This window comes from Anolis carolinensis, unplaced genomic scaffold (assembly GCF_035594765.1).
Source record: "Anolis carolinensis isolate JA03-04 unplaced genomic scaffold, rAnoCar3.1.pri scaffold_14, whole genome shotgun sequence".
Classification (NCBI taxonomy): Eukaryota; Metazoa; Chordata; class Lepidosauria; order Squamata; family Dactyloidae; genus Anolis; species Anolis carolinensis.
In genome coordinates, this window is record NW_026943825.1 from 8,095,672 (window position 1) to 8,112,644 (window position 16,973).

Below are 16,973 nucleotides of genomic sequence, written 5' to 3' on the forward strand. Positions count from 1 at the left end.
TGAGTCAACCATCGAGAGGAGAGTGAGTCTCCTTTCACATGGAGTGTGGCTCCTAAGGGTTTTCAAATGGGGAACAGGTGCTTCCCCTGGTTGGCTTTCGGAAGTTCAGCACCCTAGCGTCGGATAGCGCCGTAGCGTGGGATAACACGGTAGTGTCGGATGGAACCGTAGTGTCGGATAGCGCGGTAGTGTCGGATAGCGCAGTAGCGTCGGATAGCACGGTAGCGTCAGACAGCACGGTAGCGTCGCATAGCACGGTAGCGTCGGATAGCACGGTGGCGTCGGATAGCGCGGTGGCGTTGGATATCGCCGTGGCGTCGGATATCGCGGTGGCGTCGGATAGCGCGGTGGCGTCGGATAGCATGGTGGCGTCGGATAACGCCGTCGCGCCGGATAACGCCGTCGCGTCGGATATCGCCGTCGCGTTGGATAGCGCGGTGGCGTCGGACAGCGCGGTGGCGTCGGACAGCGCGGTGGCGTCGGACAGCGCCGTGGCGTCGGACAGCACGGTGGTGTCGGATAGCGCGGTGGCGTCGGACAGCGCGGTGGCGTCAGACAGCGCCGTCGCATCGGATATCGTCGTCGCATCGGATATCGCCGTCGCATCGGATATCACCGTCATGTTGGATATCGCCGTGGCGTCGGACAGCGCGGTGGCGTCGGACAGCGCGGTGCGTCGGACAGCGCCGTGGCGTCGGACAGCGCCGTGGCGTCGGATAGCGCGGTGCCGTCGGATAGCGCCGTTGCGCCGGATAACGCCGTCGTGCCGGATATCGCCGTCGCTTCGGATATCGCCGTGGCGTCGGATAGTGCCGTGGCGTCGGATATCGCTGTCGCATCGGATATCGCCGTCGCATCGGATATCGCCGTCACGTCGGATATCGCCGTCACGTCGGATAGCGCCCAACCAATGATGGATCTGGACCAAACTTGCCACAGATGATGGGACTTGCAGTACCTTCACTGATACTTGGCACAGAGAAGCCCCATGACCAACTGAACATACTTTAGGGGAATGGATCTTCAGTTTGGGAGTTGTAGTTCACCTCCATCCAGAGAGCACTGAACCTAGCTGACGTTAGATCTGGACCAAACTTGGCACACAGACCCATCATGGCCAACTGTGCATATGGGCCTGGTTGGGGGTGAATGACCTCGGATCTGGGAGTTGTAGTTCACCTTTATCCAGAGAGCGCTGAACTAAGCCGGCGACGGAACTGGACCAAACTTGGCACACAGACCCATCATAGCCAACTGTGCATACGGGCCTGGTTGGGGGTGAATGACCTCAGATCTGGGAGTTGTAGTTCACCCTTATCCAGAGAGCGCTGAACCCAGCTGACCCCGGATCTGGGAGTTGTAGTTCACCCTTATCCAGAGAGCACTGAACCCAACTGACCCCGGATCTGGGAGTTGTAGTTCACCCTTATCCAGAGAGCACTGAACCCAACTGACCCCGGATCTGGGAGTTGTAGTTCACCCTTATCCAGAGAGCACTGAACCCAACTGACCCCGGATCTGGGAGTTGTAGTTCACCCTTATCCAGAGAGCGCTGAACCCAACTGACCCCGGATCTCGGAGTTGTAGTTCACCCTTATCCAGAGAGCACTGAACCCAACTGACCCTGGATCTGGGAGTTGTAGTTCACCCTTATCCAGAGAGCACTGAACCCAACTGACCCTGGATCTGGGAGTTGTAGTTCACCCTTATCCAGAGAGCGCTGAACTAAGCCGGCGATGGATTTGGACCAAACTTGGCACACAGACCCATCATGGCCAACCGTGCATATGGGCCTGGTTTGGGGGTGACTGACCTCGGATCTGGGAGCTGTAGTTCACTCTTATCCAGAGAGTGATCCACTAAGCTGGCGACTGATCTGGACCAAACTTGGTAAACAGACCCATCATGGCCAACTGCAAATACTGGCAGAGTTTGGGGGTGATTGCCCTGGGAATCTGGAAGCTGTAGTTCACCCTTAACCAAGCCAACATCAGATCTGGACCAAACTTCAGTAATATGACCTAATGCCCGTTCTTCTAATAACCCGGGCACCGCCGGGTCCCGAAGCTAGTAAATAAATAAAAGTGTCAGGCTAAAACCCGGAACCTCAGATGAGAGATTCCGTCCTTTCTATTCCTTCCTTCCTTCCCTTCTTTTTCTCCTTGGCCCTTCCAAATGCCCCCCTACCACATCCCTCCTTGACTTTCCTTCCCTGCAAGGCAAGGAAGGCGAACGGGTATTTGGCCAAGGTTTTGGTTCAACCGGCTGGTTGGGTTTGTGCATTTTTGCACGAGACGCAGAGGATGTGACTCTCCACCAATGTCGAGAAATAGGAAGTGAGTGCGAGAGTAAATTGTACACTTTGGGCACCCGCTCGCGTCATCCCGGGCCCCGGCCGGGCTTAGGCTTGGGGTGGCACAGGAAGCCCTCAATAGGACCAGGAACACACCTTAGTGAGCCATTTATTCATTTTTGCACCTGCAAAGGCGGGATCACACGCACCGCATTTCTCCTGCGGAGAGGCCAACGAGTAAAATTAATGTCAATAGCAGGGAGGGATCCACCTTATTTGCAATTAGCTTCACTGAGCAAAAAGAATGTTAACTGTTACTATTTACAATTAATTATTTAAATTAGACACTGAGGTTCAGGTTGAATCATGTCTCGCCATTGGGAATGTTAATACCGGTAACACCGCTCCTTTCTAAAATTATTTATTCTGATCCGTCTTAAAAAAATTGGGACCAGATTTAAAGCATGGATTTAAAACTCGTGTCATTTGTTCAATCTCTGTTTTGTGTATTTTAATATGTTTTATTTAACCCCAGCAGATTGAAAACTGAAAACAAGGTCACAACAACATCTATGATAGAACTCCAATATGCTGATGATAACGTAGTCTGTGCACATTCAGAAGACTTACAACGTGTGTTACAGAACTCCAATATGTCAATGATAACGTAGTCTGTGCGCATTTAGAAGACTTACAACGTGTGTTGGAGAACTCCAATATGTCAATGATAACGTAGTCTGTGCACATTCAGAAGACTTACAACGTGTGTTATAGAACTCCAATATGTCAATGATAACGTAGTCTGTGCGCATTTAGAAGACTTACAACGTGTGTTGGAGAACTCCAATATGTCAATGATAACGTAGTCTGTGCACATTCAGAAGATGTACAGCGTGTGTTATAGAACTCCAATATGTCAATGATAACGTAGTCTGTGCACATTCAGAAGATTTACAACGTGTGTTATAGAACTCCAATATGTCAATGATAACGTAGTCTGTGCACATTCAGAAGATTTACGTGTGTTATAGAACTCCAATATGTCAATGATAACGTAGTCTGTGCACATTCAGAAGATTTACAACGTGTGTTATAGAACTCCAATATGTCAATGATAACGTAGTCTGTGCACATTCAGAAGATGTACAGCGTGTGTTATAGAACTCCAATATGTCAATGATAACGTAGTCTGTGCACATTCAGAAGATTTACAACGTGTGTTATAGAACTCCAATATGTCAATGATAACGTAGTCTGTGCACATTTAGAAGACTTACAACGTGTGTTGGAGAACTCCAATATGTCAATGATAACGTAGTCTGTGCACATTCAGAAGATTTACAACGTGTGTTATAGAACTCCAATATGTCAATGATAACGTAGTCTGTGCACATTCAGAAGATGTACAGCGTGTGTTATAGAACTCCAATATGTCAATGATAACGTAGTCTGTGCACATTCAGAAGATTTACAACGTGTGTTATAGAACTCCAATATGTCAATGATAACGTAGTCTGTGCACATTCAGAAGATGTACAGCGTGTGTTATAGAACTCCAATATGCCAATGATAACATAGTCTGTGCACATTCAGAAGATTTACAACGTGTGTTATAGAACTCCAATATGTCAATGATAACGTAGTCTGTGCACATTCAGAAGATTTACAACGTGGGTTATAGAACTCCAATATGTCAATGATAACGTAGTCCGTGCACATTCAGAAGATTTACAACGTGTGTTATAGAACTCCAATATGTCAATGATAACGTAGTCTGTGCACATTCAGAAGATGTACAGCGTGTGTTATAGAACTCCAATATGTCAATGATAACGTAGTCTGTGCACATTCAGAAGATTTACAACGTGTGTTATAGAACTCCAATATGTCAATGATAACGTAGTCTGTGCACATTCAGAAGATGTACAGCGTGTGTTATAGAACTCCAATATGTCAATGATAACGTAGTCTGTGCACATTCAGAAGATTTACAACGTGTGTTATAGAACTCCAATATGTCAATGATAACGTAGTCTGTGCACATTCAGAAGATGTACAGCGTGTGTTATAGAACTCCAATATGTCAATGATAACGTAGTCTGTGCACATTCAGAAGATGTACAGCGTGTGTTATAGAACTCCAATATGTCAATGATAACGTAGTCTGTGCACATTCAGAAGATTTACAGCGTGTGTTATAGAACTCCAATATGTCAATGATAACGTAGTCTGTGCACATTCAGAAGATGTACAGCGTGTGTTATAGAACTCCAATATGTCAATGATAACGTAGTCTGTGCACATTCAGAAGATTTACAACGTGTGTTATAGAACTCCAATATGTCAATGATAACGTAGTCTGTGCACATTCAGAAGATTTACAACGTGTGTTATAGAACTCCAATATGTCAATGATAACGTAGTCTGTGCACATTCAGAAGATTTACAACGTGTGTTATAGAACTCCAATATGTCAATGATAACGTAGTCTGTGCACATTCAGAAGATGTACAGCGTGTGTTATAGAACTCCAATATGTCAATGATAACGTAGTCTGTGCACATTCAGAAGATGTACAGCGTGTGTTATAGAACTCCAATATGTCAATGATAACGTAGTCTGTGCACATTCAAAAGACAATATAATGTAATACAATACAACAATGATACAATATAATCATTATATATTATATATTACATGTAATATTACTAATAATATTGCAGTATAGTGGTATAGTACAATATAGTAATATATAATACTAATATTATGCTAATAATATATTGTATATACATATAATATTGATTATAATATTATAACATAATACAATATAATAATTATATGTTATATATTACATGTAATATTTCTAATAATATTGCAGTATAGTGGCATAGAACAATATGGTAACATATAATACTAATATCGTGCTACGCTAATAATACAATATATTGTATATACATGTATTGTTGATCATAATATTATTTATAATGTATTACATTACAACAATATACAATATAACAATACAATATAATAATGATATATTTTATATTACTTATAATATTGCAGTATGGTGTTATCGTACAATATGGTAATATATAATACTAATATTGTGCTATGCTAATAATATAATATATTGTATATACATATATTATTGATCATAATATTATAATGTAATACATTATAACCATATACAATCTAATAATACAATATAATAACGATATATTTTATATTACTTATAATATTGCAGTATGGTGTTATCGTACAATATGGTAATATAGAATACTAATATACAATATAACAATACAATATAATAATGATATATTTTATATTACATGTAATATTACTAATAATATTGCAGTGTAGTGGTATAGTACAATATGGTAACATATAATACTAATATTGTGCTATTCTAATAACATACTATATTGTATATACATATATTATTGATCATAATATTGTAATGTATTACATTATAACAATATACAATATAACAATACAATACAATAATGATATATTTTATATTACTTATAATATTGCAGTATGGTGTTATCGTACAATATGGTAACATATAATACTAATATTGTGCTATGCTAATAATATAATATATTGTATATACATATATTATTGATCATAATATTATCTTATAATGTATTACATTATAACAATATACAATATAACAATACAATATAATAATGATATATTTTATATTACTTATAATATTGCAGTATGGTGTTATCGTACAATATGGTAATATAGAATACTAATATTGTGCTATGCTAATAATATAATATATTGTATATACATATATTATTGATCATAATATTATCTTATAATGTATTACATTATAACAATATACAATCTAACAATACAATATAATAATGATATGTTTTATATTATTTATAATATTGCAGTATGGTGTTATAGTACAATATGGTAATATATGATATTAATATTGTGCTATGCTAAAAATATAATATATTGTATATAGATATATTATTGATCATAATATTATAATGTAATACAAAATAATTATATATTGTATAACACCATATTGCAGTATGGTGTTATAGTACAATATGGTAATATAGAATACTAATATTATGCTATACTAATAATATAATATATTGTATATACATATAATATTGATTATAATATGTATTGTATGGATAGCGTTGGAAAAAACCCCCCAGGGCCATGTAGGAAACAGGTAGAAATAGATTTAATAGACAGTGGCTGATTGACAGGGATTTGAATCTATGACGTAATTAAAGGGGCGGGTCCTGGCCGAGGTGGGCGTGGCTTCCCCGCCCACTCGCCTTTCCTCTTTGTCTCCCGCGCATGCGCACATTCCACCGTTGCTAGGAAACGGGCCAAACAGCATCCAGAGGAAACAGCATGGCAACGCATTACAGTTCTGGCCAGGTAAGGAGATCAGAGCCTAAAAGACTCTCTTGAGGAGTCACAGAATCCTAAAGTTGGAAGAGAACCCCAAAGGGCATCCAGTCCAACCCCATTCTGCCCTGAAGTAAGACACCATCAAAGCCCTCCTGATAGATGGCCATCTGATTTGCTTTGCCCAGACCTAGGCCCAGGGTCCCTCCAGGTGACCAAAGCAGAAAAGGGGCTATGGCCAAGGATACTAATAATTATACAATATCATAATAATATGTTATATATTACATGATAATAATATTATAATGTAATATAATAAATTATATATTGCATGTAATATTACTAATAATATTGCAGTACAGTGGTATAGTACAATATAGTTATTTATAATACTAATATTGTGCTATTCTAATAATACAATATAGTATATGTACATTTAATATTGATAATATTATAATGTAATACAATAGTGCAATAATACAATACAATATATATCATATATTACTAATAATATTGCAATATAGTGGTATAGTACAATATAGTAATATATAATACTAATATTGTTCTATGCTAATAATATAATATATTGTATGTACATATAATATTGATAATATTATAATACAATAGTACAATAATACAATATCATATATATTATATATTACATGTAATATTACTAATAATATTGCAGTACAGTGGTATAGTACAATATAGTTATTTATAATACTAATATTGTGCTATGTTAACAATGTATTGTATGTACATATAATATTGATATTATAATACAATAGTACAAAAATACAATATAATATATATTATATATTACATGTAAAATTACTAATAATATTGCAATATAGTGGTATACTGTAGTACAATATAGTAATATATAATACTAATATTGTGCTATGTTAATAATATAATATAATATATGTCCATTTAATATTGATAATAATAGTATAATGCAATACAATATAACAATAATACAATATAATAATTATATATTATATATTACATGTACTATTACTAATAATATTGCAATATAGTGGTATAGTACAATATAGTAATATATAATACTAATATTGTGCTATGCTAATAATATAATATATTGTACGTACATATAATATTGATAATATAATGTAATACAATAGAACAATAATACAATATAATATATATTATATATTACATGTAATATTACTAATAATATTGCAGTACAGTGCTATAGTACAATATAGTTATTTATAATACTAATATTGTGCTACTCTAATAATATAATATAGTATATGTACATTTAATATTGATAATATTATAATATAATACAATAGTACAATCATACAATATAATATATATTATATATTACATGTAATATTACTAATAATATTGAGTATAGTGGTATAGTACAATATAGTAATATATAATACTAATATTGTGCTATGCTAATAATATAATATAGTATATGTACATTTAATATTGATAATACAGTAGAGTCTCACTTATCCAAGCCTCACTTATCCAAGCCTCTGGATTATCCAAGCCATTTTTGTAGTCAATGTTTTCAATATAATAATTATATATTATATATAATATTACGAATAACATTGCAGTATAGTGGTATAGTACAATATAATAATCTATAATACGAATATTATGCGATGCTAATGATATAATATATTATATGCACATATAACTTGTAAGCTGCTCTGAGTCCCCTTTGGGGTGAGAAGGGCGGGATATAAAGGTCGTAAATAAATAAATAAATGAGGATCGTGTTTGCCTTGTTCGCTGCAGCATCCCTCTGTTGATCAAGGGTTTGTATGAGCCTTGCTGCTTCCGAAATGTCTTTCCCACCCTGATGCCTTATTTCCCCTTCTGTTCTCACTTACAGTATGAGGATGCCTATGCTCCCCAGAACTTGCGGAACTGGGGCCTTCCAAGAGTAACCAAAGCGGTGAGATCTTGCATATGTTTTTGGGTTGCACGACCCAAGTCTTCTCTAGAACAATAACAAGAACAATAACAAGTTTATTCAGGCACAGAGCTTAGTGGTTACAATGTTTTTTCTTACTTAGAGGTATTCTTGTTAACAGTTACAATACTAGAATGAGATGAATCAACTCTCTAAAGTATCACTTCTTTTACTACTTTTAAACCGTTACTTCAATGGATCTCTGTGAGTCCAGCTGGGATTGGTTCCCAAAGTCTGAAACTTTGACTATCCAGTGACTTCAAACCACAGTCACCCCTGTGATATACTATCACAGATTCTCTGTGCCTTACCAGGACACAAACTACATTAAATAAGTCACCAAACTTATTTAAAACCTGACTCAAAATGAACAATTGAGTCTCCTTGATCCCATCAACCTGGAATCAATCTTCCCTGTGCCTCATCAGAGCATAGACTGAAATTTGAACTTCCCTGGTTTCCCTAAACCTGGAACCAGTCTATTCCCTGTGACTCTCCCGATCACAGACTGAACTCTCTTCAAAACATTCCCTCCTTTTTCATCCAGCTAGCTCCACCCCTTTCTTGCTAGCTTCGAAATAGTTACATTTCTACAGAAGCAGCTACGTTTCTATGGCAACCTGCCTCAGAATGCTGAGCTGGCTACCATCACTCACGCACTGGTAACTCTAATACTTACCCTTTTAAAACATAAACACACAATTAAACATAACATCTGTAAACCAAAATTCATACTTCATTACACCTTCACTCTCTTTTCCCCCTGCAGCACCCTTCCGCCCGAGAAGGTTATACGCAATTCATAGCCGATGACAAGGGACACCTGCTCCCATTGATCCCACGATCAAAGGTGAGGCTTTGAGGTTCAATCCCTATTCCTTGGGTAGATTTCCCTTCCAAGGGGTGGATTTCTCTCGTTTCCTGTTGTCTCACCCCCTGTCCTTATCCAGAAAGTAGATTACGTTTTGGAATAAAAATGAACAAAGTATAGGAGAAAATATTTACCATATGCAGTTGAAAGCTACACCCAAATACCACTTCTCAACATAGTCGCCATTCAAATCTAGGCACTTATCATAGTGATGAATGAGCTTGGGTCCTCAACCAGCCGGTCACCCTTTAGCACAGCTGCGCATAGTCACCAAAATGCTGTGTTGAGATGCAAGCGGCAGAGTTTTGTGGGGAAGGAGTTGCCAAGCTCATTCCTCGCTCTGATAAGTGCCTAAATTTGAATGGCCGCGCAGGAAGCACACCTTTCCTGTCCCAAAAAACGGTTGCCATAAGCTTCCTTGCCGACATCGTTTGCAAGCATTTGCAAAACCTTAGAAGAGCGATCCAGGACGAGTGTGGGGGAAAGTTGAGCCAGGGATTTTGCTGTTTCATGGGGACGCCCGGCAGTGTTTTGCCGACGATGCTCAGCTGCGGGAAGGGGTGGTTTAGGAGGCAAGTGGCAGAGTTTTGTGGGGAAGGAGTTGCCAAGCTCATTCATTGCTATGAGAAGTGCCTAGATTTGAATGGCGACTATGTTGAGAAGCGGTATTTCGGTGTGGCTTTCAACTGCATATGGTAAATGTTTTCTCCTATACATTTTGAGGACTCAAGTGGCAGAGTTTTGTGGGGAAGGAGTTTCCAAGCTCCTTCATCGCTATGAGAAGTGCCTAGATTTGAATGGCGACTATGTTGAGAAGTGGTATTTGGGTGTGGCTTTCAACTGCATATGGTAAATGTTTTCTCCTAAACTTTTTGAGGATGCAAGCGGCAGAGTTTTGTGAGGAAGGAGTTGCCAAGCTCATACATCGCTATGAGAAGTGCCTAGATTTGAATGGCGACTATGTTGAGAAGTGGTATTTGGGTGTGGCTTTCAACTGCATATGGTAAATGTTTTCTCCTATACTTTTTGAGGACGCAAGCAACAGAGTTTTGTGGGGAAGGAGTTGCCAAGCTCATTCATCGCTATGATAAGTGCCTAGATTTGAATGCCGACTATGTTGAGAAGTGGTATTTGGGTATGGCTTTCAACTGCATATGATAAATGTTTTCTGCTATACTTTGTTCATTTTTAATTCTAAAACGTAATCTACTTTCTGGATAGCCCTTTGTAACTCAGGGACGGCCTGTATGCTGTTCTGCTCACAGAATTGTAAACCTGTACAGTGAGAAGAGACCACAACGACCATCCCAGAGCCTACGGGTATCTCAAGAGGCACCCATTTGTCCCCACTGGGACCTCTCTCAAGGCTCTCTCTCCTTGTGTCCCTCCCCACAGGCTTCCCCGTGGGGCACCTACTTGGGCACCTGGGATATGCCCCTGAAGATCCCTCCGGCCAAAGTCAACCTCACCTGTCGTTCGGTGGACGCCGCGGCCCGACTCACCGAGTGGGTCAACAAAGCAGAGGTCCTGCGCAGCGCCTGCAATGGTTTCAGCCCAGAAATTGTTGGCAAGGTAGCAAACAATAATAATAATTTTTTTTTTTTTTCCGTGTCAGGAGTGACTTGAGAAACTGCAAGTCGCTTCTGGTGTGAGAGAATTGGCCATCTGCAAGGACGTTGCCCAGGGGACGCCCGGATGTTTTTGATGTTTTTACCATCCTTGTGGGAGGCTTCTCTCATGTCCCCGCATGGAGCTGGAGCTGACAGAGGGAGCTCATCCACACTCTCCCCGGGTGGCAGCCTTCAGGTCAGCAACCCAACCTTCAAGTCACGAGGCTTTAGCCCACTACGCCATTGGGGGCTCCTATGAGAATAATGATTTGATCAGAGTCTGAGAGTATTATCTTAAATATTTAATTATATTAAATTCATAATATTTACATGTATAATATTATAATATATAATATTTATATATTCATAATATTTAGGCTTTTATCTACTACGCCACCGGGGGCTCCGGAATAATAATAATAAGGTAAAGGTTACCTATTGACCTACTCATATTTGCATGTTTTCGAACTGCTAGGTTGGCAGAAGCTGGGGCTAACAGCGGGTGCTCACTCAGCTCCCTGGATGCGAACCTGCAGCCTTTCGGTCCGCAAATTCAGCAGCTCAACGCTTTAACACGCTGCGCCACCGGGGGTCAAATAAAGTGGGGAGATAAATGGGCCTTGGGTGTTGACGTTGTTTTGAAATTTTGATCTTATTTTATGCATTTGTTAAAACTGTGCCTGAATTCGTTTGTGTTTTGATACTGCTTGTTACTTGTTTTTATTCTCTTGTTTTATATTTTAACTGGTTTACATTATGTCTTTTGGGCTTGGCCCTGTGTTATCCGCCCTGAGTCCCTTTGGAGAGATACAAAAATAAAGTACAGTAGAGTCTCACTTACCCAAGCCTCGCTTATCCAAGGTTCTGGATTATCCAAGGCATTTTTGTAGTCAATGTTTTCAATATATCGTGATATTTTGATGCTAAATTCGTAAATACAGTAATTACAACATAACATTACTGCGTATTGAACTACTTTTTCTGTCAAATTTTTTGTATAATATGATGTTTTGGTGCTTAATTTGTAAAATCATAACTTAATTTGATGTTTAATAGGTTTTTCCTTAATCCTTCCTTATTATCCAAGATATTCGCTTATCCAAGGTTCTGCCAGCCCGTTTAGCTTAGATAAGTGAGATTCTACTGTATTATTATTATTATTATTATTATTATTATTATTATTATTATTATTATTATTATTATTATTTTATTATGACACAGCAAACAAGATAGATATGCTGGATTTCGTATCACAAAATCACAACCCGAACACTTCCCAAGTGTCTAGGACTGTGTGATGTATTTTCGGATGATGCGTGCAGATCCCAGTAAGGTGGCCTTTTGCAGTTGGCAGATTGTAATTTTGTCAATGACTATAGTTTCCAAATGCCGGCTGAGATCTTTTGGCACGGCACCCAATGTGCCCATCACCACCGGGACCACCTGTACTGGTTTCTGCCAGTCTTTGAAGTTCAATCTTGAGGTCCTGATAGCGGCTGAGTTTTTCCTGTTGTTTTTCGTCAATGCGACTGTCACCTGGGATGGCAACATCAATGATCCAAACCTTTTTCTTTTCCACAACTGTGATGTCTGGTGTGTTGTGTTCCAGAACTTTGTCAGTCTGGATTTGGAAGTCCCACAGTATCTTTGCGTGCTCATTCTCCAATACTTTTGCCGGTTTGTGATCCCACCAGTTCTTTGCTGCTGAGAGGTGGTACTTGAGGCATAAGTTCCAATGGATCATTTGGGCCACATAGTTGTGCCTCTGTTTGTAGTCTGTCCGTGCGATTTTCTTACAGCAGCTGAGGAGATGATCAATGGTTTCATCGGTTTCCTTGCACAATCTGCATTTTGAGTCACCAGCTGATTTTTCGGTCTTGGCCTGAATTGCCTTTGTCCTGATGTCTTGCTCCTGGGCTGCAAGGATCAGGCTTTCTGTCTCCTTCTTCGGGGTCCCATTCGTGAGCCAGAGCCAGGTCTTCTCCTTGTCAGCTTTTCCTTCAATTGTGTCAAGGAACTTTCCATGCAATGTTTTGTTGTGCCAGCTGTCAGCTCTAGTTTGTAGTGCGATTTTCTTGTACTGATTTTTTGTCTGCTGTGCTTTGAGGAGTTTCTGATTTTTATTATTCTGATTATTCTGATTATTCTGATTATTCTGATTATTATTATTATTGGGGCCCCTGGTGGCACAGTGTGTTAAAGCGCTACGCTGCTGAACTTGCAGACCAAAAGGTCCAAGGTTCAAATCCTGGGAGTGGAATGAGCGCCCACTGTTAGCCCCAGCTCCTGCCAAGCTAGCAGTTTGAAAACATGCAAATGTGAGTAGATCAATAGGTACTACTCCGGCGGGAAGGTAACGGCGCTCCATACAGTCATGACAATGGCCACATGACCTTGGAGGTGTCTATGGACAATGCCGGCTCTTTAGCTTAGAAATGGAGATGAGCACCAACCCCCAGAGTCGGTCACGACTGGACTTAACATCAGGGGAAACCTTTACCTTTACCTTATTATTATTATTATTATTATTTTATTATAAATGGACCAAGTGTGGTGCTCTGGCCAATAATTATTAAGTGCCTGTCCGCAGATGGGCACCAACTTCCAAGTTTTTTTTGGGAAGTTTCCGTCATTGAGATGCTGTTACTAACCAAGGCTTACTCACTGACCCAACCTCTCAGGGTGGTTGGGAGGACACACAACAGGGCTTTTGAGGAAGATAGTGCATTCCAGGCAGGTTACTATGGGAGGAAGTGATCTTTTAGATGTTCTGACTCATACACAACTCAAGCCTGTGCAGGACAAAACCAGAGATGATAAATGGAAACAAATGGGAAGCCATAGTATCACAAAATCACAAGTTGAACACTTCCCAAGTGTCTAGGACTGTGTGATGTATTTTCGGATGATGTGCGCAGATCCCAGCAGGGTGGCCTTTTGCAGTTGGCAGATCGTAATTTTGTCAATGTCTATTGTTTTCAAATGCCGGCTGAGATCTTTTGGCACGGCACCCAATGTGCCCATCACCACCGGGACCACCTGCACTGGTTTCTGCCAGAGTCTTTGAAGTTCAATTATTATTATTATTATTATTATTATTATTATTATTATTATTATTATTATTACTACTACTACTACTACTTATTTTGTCCTCCAGCCAAGTGACCCTTCTGCACGTTATATTTTATTATTATTATTATTACTTATTTTGTCCTACAGCTAAGCGACCCTCCTGCACATATAATAAAATATTTTATTATTATTATATTGTATGACACAGCAAACAAGATAAGATATGCTGGATTTCATATCACAAAATCACAAGTCGAACACTTCCCAAGTGTCTAGTACTGTGTAATGTATTTTCGGATGATGTGTGCAGATCCCAGTAGGGTGGCCTTTTGCAGTTGGCAATCGTAATTTTATTTTTATTATTATTATTATTATTATTATTATTATTATTATTATTATTATTATTATTTTGTCCTACAGCCAAGCAACTCTCCTGCACATATAATAAAAATATTATTATTACTTTTGTCCTACAGCCAAGCAACCCTCTTGCACATATAAAATATATTATTATTATTATTATTATTATTATTACTTATTTTGTCCTACAGCCAAGTGACCCTCCTGCACATATAATAAAAATATTATTATTATTATTACTTATTTTGTCTTACAGCCAAGCAACCCTCTTGCACATATAAAATATATTATTATTATTATTTATTTTGTTCTTCAGCCAAGTGACCCTCCTGCACATATAATAAAAATATTATTATTACTACTTATTTTGTCTTACAGCCAAGCAACCCTCTTGCACATATAAAATATATTATTATTTTATTATGACACAGCAAACAAGATAGATATGCTGGATTACATATCACAAAATCACAAGTCGAACACTTCCCAAGTGTCTAGGACTGTGTGATGTATTATTATTATTATTATTATTATTATTATTATTATTATTATTATTATTACTTATTTTGTCCTACAGCCAAGTGACCCTCCTGCACATATAATAAATTTTTTTTATTATTCTTATTCTTATTCTTTATTTTGTCCTACAGCCAAGTGACCCTCCTGCACATCCCACTAAAGAGACTTCTGCCAAACTCGGAGGGCCTTCGAGCAGGGGCTCTGAGGGGAAAATGCCGGCTCAAGAAGTGGTCAAATCCAGTGGGGCAGCCACCCCCAAGCACCCCCTGTCCCGCCAGCCTGGCTCTATTGACGTCCGATTGAAAAAAGAGGCTCCGCCTGACGTCCCGTCCTTCCAACAGCCGGATCCCACGGAGGTGAGACAGAGGAGCGGCAGCCAGATCCCGCTCTCACGCCAGCCGGGCTCCATGGACGTCCGGGTCAAAGACACGGCGAGCCTGAAGACCTCGGCCACAAGCCGCCCCAACTCCAGAGAGTTTACTCCTCCGAGGAGAACCATTTCGGCAGAGGCCCCTGCCTTGAGTCGGCCTCGGTCTCTGGAAGGGAAGGCCAAAGGGGTCAGCACCTCTGAACTGTTGGCTTCATGCCGCCCGGGAACCATGGAAGCCAACCCCAAAAGCGCCCTCTCGCTCGAGGCCCTGTCTCCTAGCAGGCCAGCCACAAAAGCCAGCCACGTTTCAGAAATTAGTAAGGATGGCAATCGGAGCGAAAGGGAAGGGGCAACCAAATCTCGCCTTGAAGAAACGTCCAGTTAAATGTCCCTCTCGAGGTCAAATCAAACATATTGTATTACGACGACTGGACATTAAATCTATTCAATGTGTCAAGCCACTCTGATGTGTTTGCATTTCCCTGCATCCCTGAGACCCCTTCCTGTTCCGACCCAAACTTTCTCTTTTCCACTTAATCACTCAACAAGAAACATGTTCCATCAAAGTCCAAACAACGGTGAAAATATATAAAACCCAAGAGAAACCCATGCATTTCTCAACTTGTCCAAACCAGAAGCAAAGGAAGAGCAAAGCCGACTCTGCTTCCCAAAAGATTTGCCCAACTGGACAAGAGGCAGCAATGATATCTGAGTGATACCGTTTGAAAATATTAAATAAAAATTGGATGGAATGGTGTGATCATGCCTTAAAATGCTTTCATGGTAATTGACACTACATCAGTGGTTCTCAACCTTCTTAATGCTGTGACCCTTTGATACAGTTCCTCAAAGCCTCCCTCACTCTTAACCATGAGAATGTTTTGAAAAGGAAAATAAGCCCTTGCAAGTCAGGAAGAATATATATCTATACCCATTAATCTTATAAAAGCATTTTCCCCTGAAATATTTGTTAATGTAATAATAATAATTATAATTCACTATTATAATTGTATAGTTATATTACATGCAATATTACTAAAAATATTGCAATATAGTCGTATAATACAATGTATTGTATGTATATATACTTGTAAACTGCCCTGAGTCCCCTTCGAGGTGAGAAGGGCGGGATATAAATGTCGCTAGTAGTAATAATAATAATAATAATAATAATAATAATAATAATGTTGTGGTGACCCCCCCCCCCCCCAAACATAACATTATTATTATTTTTATTTTTTTTGTTGCGGAGCCCCCGGTGGCCAAGGGGATAAAAGCCTCGTAACTTGAAGGTTGGGTTGCTGACCTGAAAGCTGCCAGGTTCGAATCCCACCCGGGCAGAGTGCGGATGAGCTCCCTCTATCAGCTCCAGCTCCATGCAGGGACATGAGAGAAGCCTCCCACAAGGATGGTAAAACATCAAAAACATCCGGGCGTCCCCTTGGCAACGTCCTTGCAGACGGCCAATTCTCTCACTCCAGAAGCAACTCCAGTTGCTCCTGATACGAAATAATAATAATAATAATTTT

General features: G+C 39.5%; 1 protein-coding gene across 2 annotated transcripts; it reads left to right on the forward strand.

The window, feature by feature from the left end:
* The first annotated feature begins 6,572 nt into the window (after nucleotides 1–6,572).
* Nucleotides 6,573–16,204, forward strand: cfap126 (cilia and flagella associated protein 126). Of its 2 annotated transcripts, XM_062964920.1 has the most exons (5): nucleotides 6,573–6,712; nucleotides 8,562–8,624; nucleotides 9,412–9,492; nucleotides 10,909–11,085; nucleotides 15,206–16,204. In XM_062964920.1, exons 1-5 carry the CDS (start codon nucleotides 6,686–6,688, stop codon nucleotides 15,827–15,829), a joined length of 972 nt encoding a protein of 323 aa, XP_062820990.1. In that variant the 5' UTR covers nucleotides 6,573–6,685; the 3' UTR covers nucleotides 15,830–16,204. The 2 variants fall into 2 exon arrangements, with proteins under 2 accessions (XP_062820990.1, XP_062820991.1); XM_062964921.1 differs by lacking the exon at nucleotides 9,412–9,492.
* The last annotated feature ends 769 nt before the right edge of the window (nucleotides 16,205–16,973 follow it).

Bases quoted from the DNA above. Each gene is read 5' to 3' on its own strand.
- cfap126 (XM_062964920.1), top strand. From the start codon at position 6,686: ATGGCAACGCATTACAGTTCTGGCCAG. The intron at 8,625-9,411 runs GTGAGATCTTGC...TTCCCCCTGCAG, and splicing joins TTCCAAGAGTAACCAAAGCG to CACCCTTCCGCCCGAGAAGG. The intron at 9,493-10,908 runs GTGAGGCTTTGA...CCCTCCCCACAG, and splicing joins CATTGATCCCACGATCAAAG to GCTTCCCCGTGGGGCACCTA.